This window comes from Thalassophryne amazonica, chromosome 6, assembly GCF_902500255.1.
Source record: "Thalassophryne amazonica chromosome 6, fThaAma1.1, whole genome shotgun sequence".
Classification (NCBI taxonomy): Eukaryota; Metazoa; Chordata; class Actinopteri; order Batrachoidiformes; family Batrachoididae; genus Thalassophryne; species Thalassophryne amazonica.
This window is the reverse complement of record NC_047108.1, coordinates 5,072,925-5,085,840: the sequence shown is the minus strand read 5'-3', so window position 1 is coordinate 5,085,840 and position 12,916 is coordinate 5,072,925. Positions and strand designations below refer to the sequence as shown.

General features: G+C 42.1%; 1 protein-coding gene across 1 annotated transcript in view; it reads left to right on the top strand.

The window, feature by feature from the left end:
• The window catches only part of LOC117511779 (DNA (cytosine-5)-methyltransferase 3B-like), a 175,809-nt gene that overhangs the window by 25,454 nt on the left and 137,439 nt on the right, over window positions 1–12,916 (top strand). Inside the window, 1 exon segment of the mRNA XM_034171678.1 lies at window positions 6,737–6,845. Coding sequence (XP_034027569.1) covers window positions 6,737–6,845 — 109 coding nt within the window.

Sequence of the window (12,916 nt, the reverse complement as noted above, 5' to 3'; positions counted from 1 at the left end):
TTTGAAATGACCGACGCTCAGTGAGCACATCAGCTAGCAGCTCATGTAGCCGCGGCAGCTCTGATTGCTTCCCCCATCTTTTGTGATGAAATTATGCTGAATTTATGTGGAAATGATTGTTGTACAAAAGCTACAGATATCTGTCGCTGAGATAGAGGATGACTGGAGTGCAGTTTTAAGCAGAAACAAGGTGATAATCAGTGAAATGCGGCTAATGATGCATGCGCAGTGAAGGCAGGGCGGATCGATTTTTAGGGGGGACTGTTCAGTCTGTGACACCGGATTCTGTAGCAAACGTTTCCAGGTTATTTTTTTTTCCTGGTGCACGTTGGATTAAAGCTGGGCTTATACTGTGCGAGTTTTGGCCCTTTTTGAGCCAGTTTTTCACTCGTGCAAGAATTTTTTGGATCGCGCCGAGTTTCAGCTTAATCGTGCGTCCTGCATGGTGTAGTATACATAGAGTTTAACCTCTCACGACCACCTCCCGATCGGCAGTCGTATGGTCGGATGAAAATCAAACCTCTTTGATATTCTGGTCGGTCCTCGGGAGGGTATTGCGCTGCTGAAGCAGCGCTACAAGCGTCTACGAGCTGATTTACCCCAACCTCTCGCACTGCACATGTGCAAACACTGGCGAGAGCATAAACAGTTATCATCTCTTTGGGAGAGCAGCTTCTGTTTCTTTTTCCCCCTTTCTTCAACTCATGTAAAGTCTTGTATTGTTTTTTTTTTAACTTTGATGTCTCCCTTCTCTCGATGGGAGACATCAAAAATAAGATATGTAAAATATGTAATAATAAGAAATGTAAATAAAGTTTGAAGTTAAAGTTTGAAAAAAAAAAGAAAAAAGCTTCTGTTTACCTTTTGCTTCCAGAAACACGTGTGGTTTTTGAACGTACAGTGTGAGCAGTCAGATCGCATCAGAGCACTGGGTCATATAGTGTGAGAACATAAATCGTGCTCTCGGAACTTTTACACCCTGTGGTTTTGTCGCACAGTTTGAGCTGGAGCCGAGTGTAAATGTAAATTAACACACGGTAACTTTAATCTGAGCCTCAGAGTCGATCGGACGCTTTAACACCGTGAGACAGAGTGTAAATGTAAGTTAACACACGGTAACTTTAATCTGAGCCTCGGAGAGCCAATCAGAAGCTTTAACACCATGAGACAGAGTGTAAATGTAAATTAAGACACGGTAACTTGAATCTGAGCCTCGGAGAGCCAATCGGAAGCTTTAACATCATGAGACAGAGTGTAAATGTAAATTAAGACACGGTAACTTTAATGTGAGCCTCGGAGAGCCAATCGGAAGCTTTAACATCATGAGACAGAGTGTAAATGTAAATTAGCAGACTGGAACTGTAATCTGAACCTCCAAGAGCCGATCAGACGCTTTAACACCGCGAGACAGAGTAAATGTAAATTAACTCACTGTAACTTTAATCTGAACCTCCAAGAGCCGATCAGACGCTTTAACACCGCGAGACAGAGTAAATGTAAATTAACTCACTGTAACTTTAATCTGAACCTCCAAGAGCCGATCAGACGCTTTAACACCGTGAGACAGAGTAAATGTAAATTAACTCACTGTAACTGTAATCTGAACCTCCAAGAGCCGATCAGACGCTTTAACACCGCGAGACAGAGTAAATGTAAATTAACTCACTGTAACTTTAATCTGAACCTCCAAGAGCCGATCAGACGCTTTAACACCGCGAGACAGAGTAAATGTAAATTAACTCACTGTAACTTTAATCTGAGCCTCAGAGAACCGATCAGAAGCTTTAACACTGCAAGACAGAATATAAATGTAAATTAACACACGGTAACTTTAATCTGAGCCTCAGAGAGTCGATCGGACTCTTTAACACCGCGAGACAGAGTGTAAATGTAAATTAGCAGACTGGAACTGTAATCTGAACCTCCAAGAGCCGATCAGACGCTTTAACACCGCGAGACAGAGTAAATGTAAATTAGCAGACTGTAACTGTAATCTGAACCTCCAAGAGCCAATCAGACGCTTTAACACCGCGAGACAGAGTAAATGTAAATTAGCAGACTGTAACTGTAATCTGAACCTCCAAGAGCCAATCAGACGCTTTAACACCGCGAGACAGAGTAAATGTAAATTAACTCACTGTAACTTTAATCTGAGCCTCAGAGAACCGATCAGAAGCTTTAACACTGCAAGACAGAGTGTAAATGTAAATTAACAGACTGTAACTGTAATCTGAGCCTCCAAGAGCCGATCAGACGCTTTAACACCGCGAGACAGAGTAAATGTAAATTAACTCACTGTAACTTTAATCTGAACCTCCAAGAGCCGATCAGACGCTTTAACACTGCGAGACAGAGTAAATGTAAATTAACTCACTGTAACTTTAATCTGAACCTCCAAGAGCCGATCAGACGCTTTAACACTGCGAGACAGAGTAAATGTAAATTAACACACGGTAACTTTAATCTGAGCCTCCAAGAGCCGATCAGACGCTTTAACACCGTGAGACAGAGTGTAAATGTAAATTAACACACGGTAACCATAATCTGAGCCTCAGAGAGCCGATTGGACATTTAACACCGTGAGACAGAGTGTAAATGTAAATTAACACATGGTAACTTTAATCTGAACCTCCAAGAGCCGATCAGACGCTTTAACACTGCGAGACAGAGTAAATGTAAATTAACTCACTGTAACTTTAATCTGAGCCTCAGAGAACCGATCAGAAGCTTTAACACTGCAAGACAGAGTGTAAATGTAAATTAACAGACTATAACTGTAATCTGAGCCTCCAAGAGCCGATCGGACGCTTTAACACCGCGAGACAGAGTAAATGTAAATTAACACACGGTAACTTTAATCTGAACCTCCAAGAGCCGATCAGACGCTTTAACACCGTGAGACAGAGTGTAAATGTAAATTAACACACGGTAACCATAATCTGAGCCTCAGAGAGCCGATCGGACATTTAACACCGTGAGACAGAGTGTAAATGTAAATTAACACATGGTAACTTTAATCTGAGCCTCAGAGAGCCAATTGGACATTTAACACCGTGAGACAGAGTGTAAATGTAAATTAACACACGGTAACCATGATCTGAGCCTCAGAGAGCCAGTCGGGCGCTTTAACACCGCGAGACAGAGTGTAAATGTAAATTAACACACGGTAACCATAATCTGAGCCTCAGAGAGCCGATCGGACATTTAACACCGTGAGACAGAGTGTAAATGTAAATTAACACATGGTAACTTTAATCTGAGCCTCAGAGAGCCAATTGGACATTTAACACCGTGAGACAGAGTGTAAATGTAAATTAACACACGGTAACCATGATCTGAGCCTCACAGAGCCAGTCGGGCGCTTTAACACCGCGAGACAGAGTGTAAATGTGAACTAACACACGGTAACTTTAATCTGAGCCTCAGAGAGCCAATTGGACATTTAACACCGTGAGACAGAGTGTAAATGTAAATTAACACACGGTAACCATGATCTGAGCCTCAGAGAGCCAGTCGGGCGCTTTAACACCGCGAGACAGAGTGTAAATGTAAATTAACACACGGTAACCATAATCTGAGCCTCAGAGAGCCGATCGGACATTTAACACCGTGAGACAGAGTGTAAATGTAAATTAACACATGGTAACTTTAATCTGAGCCTCAGAGAGCCAATTGGACATTTAACACCGTGAGACAGAGTGTAAATGTAAATTAACACACGGTAACCATGATCTGAGCCTCAGAGAGCCAGTCGGGCGCTTTAACACCGCGAGACAGAGTGTAAATGTAAATTAACACACGGTAACCATAATCTGAGCCTCAGAGAGCCGATCGGACATTTAACACCGTGAGACAGAGTGTAAATGTAAATTAACACATGGTAACTTTAATCTGAGCCTCAGAGAGCCAATTGGACATTTAACACCGTGAGACAGAGTGTAAATGTAAATTAACACACGGTAACCATGATCTGAGCCTCAGAGAGCCAGTCGGGCGCTTTAACACCGCGAGACAGAGTGTAAATGTGAACTAACACACGGTAACTTTAATCTGAGCCTCAGAGAGCCAATTGGATGCTTTTTTATTTCAAAAAAACAATTTTTGAACGTTTCACATACTCACATGTGCAGCTTTACATCTCATATGTTGCGTCCAGCCTTGATGATTTTGTGTCAGCATGAACTCTGTTGAATGCGACACATTTTGGAAACATTTTCAAAGAGGTTTGTTGTGTGGGCCGCCAGAAGAGGAGGTACTGCTGCCCCACCACCAGAGGGCGCCCTGCCTGAAGTGCGGGCTTCAGGCACGAGAGGGCGCTGCCGCCACGGACATCCGGGGGTGACAGCTGTCACTCATTATCTCATGACAGCTGTCACCCATCTACACTTCATCGTACTACTGCATAAAACCCGGACGTCATCTCCACCTCATTGCCGAGATATCATCTACCTGTGAAGGTAATATTCTCTGCTGTGTCTGAACTTAACACTGACTTTTTAGTCTGAACTTCTTTGCAGCCGTTTTCCTGTGGGTGTTGCGTTATCTGTGGGATTGGCGTTTTGGTGTGATCAGCGACGGCTTCGCTTCACACCCCAACCAGATAAGTGGTTTAACAGGAGCTGCATGAGTGTGTGATTAGAGGTGGAGGTGACTTTCCACCTTCTGACTGTTTTTGTTACTGGGTGTGCACACACCCACATCTCACTGTTTGTGCTCCTCGCCAGCAGTACCAGATCCGACAGTCGGGGACGGTGATCACCTGGGAATTCGGGACTTGGCGGCTCCAGTATTCACCGGGTTCGGTGGCGGCGGAAATCGTGTGGTTCCGGCTCTTCTCAGGACAGACATCTTCTATCCTCGAGCCTGCCCACACGTAACCTTGGTGTATTGACTGCTATCAGATTCTGTGATTGTCTGTATAATCGTTGTGCACATTCACAACATTAAATTGTTACCTTTTGGCTCATCTATTGACCGTTCATTTGCGCCCCCTGTTGTGGGTCCGTGTCACTACACTTTCCCCAACAGGGTTGTTGACAAAAAGTGGAAGGAGATTTTATTTCAGTTTTTATTTCATGCAAAACATTTTAGTATCGTCTTTTTTATCAACAATAATGCATGTTAATTTTGTCTTAGTCAGCATTTTAGAACACTGATGTAGCATCGTCATTGTCTCATTTTCATCATGAAAAAAATGGTCGTTGAGGAAGATATTTCTTCTCATTTCGTTTGACGAAATGAACACTAGCCCGACCTCTCAGTATGGCTTCCCCATTCACTCTTATTGATTTGTTCCAAAACTAATTGTTTGTAAAAGCATTTGTTACAAATAAAGCAGTCATCAAAGGTGAAAACAGCAATCAGATGCTTGATTGCTAACAATGCTTTAATGTAATTAATGTTTAAAAATGTGAGCTTAGGTGCTACATGTAGTTTGATACAATTTAAAGTACAACACAGAATTCACTGCTGTATAGCCGCATTTACACTGGGTGCGACACAAGAGACAGCGGCGACAGGTTGCCATGTAATTCCTATGGAAGGACGCTTTCAATTAAGGCCTGGTTGCATGATATCTTGTGTTTTTTTTGTAACTGGAAAAATATTAAGTACACACTCTGAGGCTCCCTGGTTCTGTCACCACTGGAAGCCTCTGAATAACAATGTGAGGCAAATCTCACCTGGTGAAGTCTCCCCGTGAAATAAGGGAGTGACATTGGGATGAACCTGCTCTGGGGTCTTGGTTGTGCCGTTGTCTGACTGCCACTCGTACAGTTGGAGGAGCCATTGGTTCTTTTTTTTTTTTTTTTTGTCTGGAGTTGTTGATTGGTCCTCTGTGTGTGTTTTTTCATTTGTTGTTGTTTTTTTTTTTTTTTGGTAATTTTTGGTTTGTGGTTGGAGTTGTTCTTCATCCATTAGTTTGTTGTCTTGTTCTTCTGTTTAAATAAAATATATGAATTAAAAACAAATGTGGCTTATACTTTTACTAGTGTGACAGCCTCACCCCTCTATGCACACCTGATGCCGCCACATGTCAGCAGTGAAGCGGAGTAGGTCCTGAGTAATACTTGATTGGGATGCCAGGGGCGCCGCCAGGGATGTTGGGCCCCGTGAAAAGAAATCTCACCGGGCCACCCCCATATTATTTTGTTAGTATTATAAATGTATAAGGGGCCTCTCTGGGCTCCTGTCAGTCATGGCCCCCGAGATTCCTTCTCCTTATTCTCCCCTTTTGGCACCCCTGTGGGAGACCATTTGAGAACACTAGGACCTGTCAGGAAGGTCAACTGGCATAAAACCTGTGCTAAATCCCAATGCGGCTCTGTATCATATTTGCAGATGTGGTGACCCCCAAGTAACTGGAGATACCCCAAAGAAATAAGCCACGACAGATTAACATGTAGCTGCTGGCAAACTTTGATTGTTAAAGCGTTTTTGCACCTCCAGCTGGTGTTACAGTGAAAACAGCCCATGCTGCACAAATCTGTACCATTACAAATATTTTATGCAACCTTCTCTATTTCTGCACATTTCTTATAAAAAAATTGTTACATAAATAACGATTATAAGAAAAATCTTGCACAAACTGGAAACCAGCTGCTAAATTTATGAGACAGAGTTTGCCTTGTCTGAGTTTTTCTGTGTGTGTGTGTGTGTGTGTGTGTGTGTGTGTGTGTGTGTGTGTGTGTGTGTGTGTGTGTGTGTGTGTGTGTGTGTGTGTGTGTGTCATCTGAAGGTTTGAAAAGGAATTGGAACAAACACTGGACGAGTTGACTGCAACGGCGATTCCTTCCAGCCAGTATTCCGCTGCTGTCATGGAGGAGAGCAACAACGTGGCCGCCATCGTGAGTGACACAAGCCGTCATGACACCATCGAGCTGTTCTCGCTGCTTCCTGTGTGTATGTGGAAATACCTGATTCAAAGCCAAACGCTTTACTAAAGCCACAGCACTCTCGTTAACACATGCAGGACGTCCACTAAGGGAACGCGTTCCTGTGTGTGCCACAGCAGATGCCAGCCTCTTACACGAGTCTAATTAAGAATGCACGTTGGCTGTGAGGGTGCAGACTCTCAAAAACAAGAAGCCACAGCTGCATCGGAAGTGGGAAATGAGCGGTTGAGGCACCCAAGGAAAGTTTTTTAGGGAAAGGAAGCAAGAAGGGCTGAAAGAAGCAAAGGAAGCAAAGAGTAAAGGAAAGATGAGAGGAAGCCAGGATTCTTGGAGGAAAACTTGTACTGTGTTCTACACTCAGAAACTCTGTTCACTTACTGTGTTTAAAGGAGAAAAGGATCACATACACTAGAGAAAGAAAGCAAAGGAAGGAACGAAGGAAGGAAAACTTGGCAATATTCTCAAAGTCACACAACAGATTTTGGTGAGGGGATATTTCATTTCTGGTTCACTGTGTTTGTACTCAGTGAACCAAGAGTTTGACCTGTTTCAGTGAACAAACTGAAGCCCGATTGGGAGGGGATTAGTTTTACATGGGGGGGGTTTGAAGAGGATTAGTTTTACAGCAATTCTTGTGGGATGTCACAGGCTGTAGTGGTCAGTACCCTCCAAAAGTGGTGTCCAAGGAAGGAAACTCAGTGAACCCGTGGCAGGGTCAAGGCTCCTTGATGCACAGGTGGAGCAAGCAGTAACCTTTGATTGCATATTTTGACACCTTCCCGGATTTCGGACTTATTGCAGTTCCTTGGCTGGCCGTTCAGGCTGTCTCCAAAACATTCCCATAGGACTCCATGTTAAAATGTCCAACTTTAGAGCAGAAATAAACATGTTTACAGCCGAAAAACTCTGTTATTTTCAATAGGAGTTGCTATGAGCTGCGAACGCTTCCTGTTCATGTCGTTTGGGGGAAAGTGAAGTTCGCACTTTAACGTCCTATTTATTGTAATAAATAATATTTTTTTATTAACAAACAGACATGTATATTTAACTGTGCATAATAAAATATATAAAGTAAAAGAAAAAATGTTTTATCAAGTGTTCTTACCTTAGAAACAGACGAATGCAGTTAACGGAGGCAGAGAATGGCGGGACGGAGGTTTGTGCACACTGTAAACACAAACAAAACTTAAACTGTAGATCCTTAAAAGGATCATACAGACGTAACTTTAATTGTAAACTTACAGGTCTTTGGACCCGGAAACAGATTTATTACGTGATGCGTTACGTCAGAGCTTAACAACCAAATAATAAAATAAAATAATAATAACAGTACTGGTAGTAGTAATAGTATTAATAATAATAGTGTGTATATGATAACAAGAACCTAAACAATTTATAAAAACATTAAGACAGTATATTAACATTAAAAAGTAATTAACAGATAATAAAAAGGTGGAGTTCTTCCAGTGAATTTTTTTGAGGTCTAAGGTTCTAAAAACATGGATCCTCGAGGGCAACATGCTAGTTCAGATTAAATCTATAAAAAGAAGGCCGATGTACATTTTGTCATTTACACATATTCACTGTTCACTGAGAGTTTTACATTGGACCCCCCCCCCCCACACACACAGACACACATCTACGTCCGTTAGTGTTCCTTCCTCTTTTTCAGTCTCCTTCTCGTATATCACTCCATCTGAGAGGAATATTTCCTTCCCTCTGCCATCTGTCTCTCTCTTTCCTTATCCTCACGTCTGTCTTGATTTTCTTATCGCTGCTCTTTGAATCGTTGTTGTGTGTTTATTTGCTGGTTGGCTCCGCGGTAGCTGCCGCCTGGTCGTACTTGATATGAGGACTAGTTATTTATTTTGAGTTTAGACAGCTTGAGGGGAGGCAGGTAATCTTACTTAAGCTCTCATATTTCACTTAATCCCGCGTAATGTAGTGGATATTGTATGATTATCATTATTTATTTTTATTGCAGATTACTTCATAAATGTGTCAAAATTGAGGAGTTTTGCTGTTAGTATTTCAATTTCCTTTTTTTCTTAAACTTTGAAAGCTTTTTGCATACTTGAAGAGAGTCTTCATTTTTGGGACATTCCATAATTAGAGGACATTTTGGCATATACACGTCTTAAAAATAAATCTTCAGTTTTAGCATCTTATGTTGTATATTTAAGAAATATGGGTCATAAACTACTAAATTATGTGATTATATGATTTGTCAAGCTCAGCCATGAACGGTACTTTTTCCACCACGTGTTTATTTGCTGTGTGTGTATATATATATATACACTCAACAAAAATATAAACGCAACACTTTTGGTTTTGCTCCCATTTTGTATGAGATGAACTCAAAGATCTAAAACTTTTCCCACATACACAATATCACCATTTCCCTCAAATATTGTTCACAAACCAGTCTAAATCTGTGATAGTGAGCACTTCTCCTTTGCTGAGATAATCCATCCCACCTCACAGGTGTGCCATACCAAGATGCTGATTAGACACCATGATTATCAATCAATCAATCAACTTTTTTCTTGTATAGCGCCAAATCACAACAAACAGTTGCCCCAAGGCGCTCCAAGTGCACAGGTGTGCCTTAGACTGCCCACAATAAAAGGCCACTCTGAAAGGTGCAGTTTTATCACACAGGACAATGCCACAGATATCGTGATGGTGATATTGTGCATGTGGAAAAAGTTTTAGATCTTTGAGTTCATCTCATACAAAATGGGAGCAAAACCAAAAGTGTTGTGTTTATATTTTTGTTGAGTGTGTGTATATATATATATATATATATATATATATATTTCATTTTTTCATTGTTTAGGAATGGCTCAGAGACTGCTGCTTTGTTTGATAAAAATTTTTTCAAAACTGTAAGGCACAACTGAGTGGACACCATTCGATAAATTCAGCTGGTTTTCGGTAAAAATTTTAACGGCTGATGAGAGATTTTGGTCTGGTAGTGTCGCCGTAAGGACGGCCCACGGTGCCTGACGGCGATCTGCGCTTCAAGGCGTCAGCGTCTCGCCGTTTCAAGTTGAAAACTTCCACATTTCAGGCTCTGTTGACCCAGTAAGTCGTCAGAGAACAGAGAACTTTCAGAAGTCGGCATGAGGAGTTTATTCGGACATTCCATTGTTAACGGACATTTTGTAATGAAAGAACGTGCGGGCAGAGTCGCATGTTGGGCCGGACCCGACCGCGGGGGTTTGCAACAGGAAAAACACCTCCGTTGGAAACCTTAACGGGCAAGTTGGAACATGCTCAAGCTGTTAAACAATTTCTCAGTTACTCACTTGTTGAAAGCCATCAAAAGCCGCCTGAATTTTACAAATGGTTTTCAACACGGAGGTGTTTTTCCTGTCGCGGCGCACACAGATTTGCGCGCACGTCTTTCATTAAAAAATGTCCTTAAACAGTGGAATGTCCGCATAAAGTCCTCATGCCGGCCTCTTCTGAATCTTCTCTGTTCTCTCACGACGTCCTGGGTGAATTAAGCCTTAAATTAGGATGTTTTCAGGTCGAAACAGGCCGACGACGGCGCCTGGAAGCGCTGCATGACGTCCCGTTCCATGGGAAGTCCTTACACCGACAGAAACACCCCATAATCTCTCATCAGCCGTTAAACTTTTCACCGAAAACCAGCTTAATTTCTCGAATAGTGTCCACTCGGATATTCCTCACAAGTCCAGAAAAAATTTTGATAAAGCAACGCGCGCCGTCTCGAGCAGCGTGTGAAAGAAAGGAATTCAGCCGAGAGGGCGGGACCACATCTCACTCAAGGCCTGCCCACAGGGAAATAACGTCACCGACACGCGTGAAAAAACTCACGCATGCGCACGAGGGTTCAAGCATGATTGGTGTAATCGCACGTCATTCAAATCCATATAATTAAAAAAAAAATTAAAGGGTCGGTTTATTATCTAATAGACCTCGTATAAGTAACAGGGTTGAGTGGTTTAGCTTTACGCACTCAGTTAACCCAGAAAAATTTGAAAATATATCAAAGATGCAAGAGGGCACTCACCTTTGGTCTACCCATGGATTTTGAAAACGTGTGGATGATGTCATTTCTTGTTTGTAATATGACATAATATTTTAACCCTTCATCAGCCAGGCAAAAATGGTATGGGTAACAGGGTTGCATGCACATTCAGGGACACAATTTCATAGCACAATAAATAGTATTCAAAATATGTTTTATTAATTTTGTTTTTTACAGGTACAATACAACCCCTGGCAAAAATTATGGAATCACCGGCCTTGAAGGATGTTCATTCAGTTGTTTAATTTTGTAGAAAAAAAGCAGATCACACACATGACACAAAACTAAAGTCATTTCAAATGGCAACTTTCTGGCTTTAAGAAACACTATAAGAAATCAGGAAAAAAAGATTGTGGCAGTCAGTAACGGTTACTTTTTTAGACCAAGCAGAGGGAAAAAAATATGGAATCACTCAATTCTGAGGAAAAAATTATGGAATCACCCTGTAAATTTTCATCCCCAAAACTAACACCTGCATCAAATCAGATCTGCTCGTTAGTCTGCATCTAAAAAGGAGTGATCACACCTTGGAGAGCTGTTGCACCAAGTGGACTGACATGAATCATGGCTCCAACATGAGATGTCAGTTGAAACAAAGGAGAGGATTATCAAACTCTTAAAAGAGAGTAAATCATCACGCAGTGTTGCAAAAGATGTTGGTTGTTCACAGTCAGCTGTGTCTAAACTCTGGACCAAATAAAAACAACATGGGAAGGTTGTTAAAGGCAAACATACTGGTAGACCAAAGAACACATCAAAGCGTCAAGACAGAAAACTTAAAGCAAAAATCGAAAATGCACAACAAAACAAATGAGGAACGAATAGAAACCGCCTAAAGAAAATGGGATTTACATACAGAAAAGCTAAACGAAAGCCATCATTAACACCTAAACAGAAAAAACAAGGTTACAATGGGCTAAGGAAAAGCAATCGTGGACTGTGGATGACTGGATGAAAGTCATATTCAGTGATGAATCTCGAATCTGCATTGGGCAAGGTGATGATGCTGGAACTTTTGTTTGGTGCCGTTCCAATGAGATTTATAAAGATGACTGCCTGAAGAGAACATGTAAATTTCCACATTCATTGATGATATGGGGCTGCATGTCAGGTAAAGGCACTGGGGAGATGGCTGTCATTACATCATCAATAAATGTGTTATGTTTCGGACGCGGTCGGAGCACCGACCCAGCGTTTGAAAGGACCCAGCATAAAATAAGCAGAGCACGGTTCAAAAGATAACAGAATTTAATAAACATAACAGTGTGTGCAGTGCTAAACAACTAAAAAGTCCGTGGTCTGGTGAGGTGGAAACACGGCGCGCTCTCAACAGCGCAAACGGTCCGGAGCCACAGCAGTTCGGACCCAGGGACCCCGCCGACACCCCCCAGGTGGCCGCGACAAACCAAGTCTGTGAAGAAAGAAAACATGAGGTGAGTCCAACTCCACACAGAGAGACACAACTCAAAGGTGCACGCAATCAGCAAACACTTCCTGGCTTAAATCTATACATCAGCTTCTTACCCTGCAGGCACGGAACAACTCAGTTCAAATCTCCACTGCAGCAGAAGCTGATTAGACAATTAGCATAACGTGACAGCTCACTAACACAAGGTGTGAGGGACACCAAATCCACTGTCATTACTTCATAAAAGTCACCAAAAACTGAATTACCTCAGGAAGTGTGCTGAAGAGCGTGAGACCTCACCCAATCCTCCTTCACAGACTGTGGCGTCAAACCTGGAGTGGTCTCTGCATCCGTGATGGTGAGATTGTTCTCCTGACGTCGATCTCACACGTCTGCTCACAAGGTCGAGTCTCTGGCAATCACACACTGTGCATTCAAGGTTTAAATGCAGCAATCTCTGATCAAGACAAAATACACCACAGCTGTGAGTCCTGATGACCTGCATGTGAAAACAAGCCTCAGGTGTTCAGGGTGAGGTCCTAATGCTCAGCCACT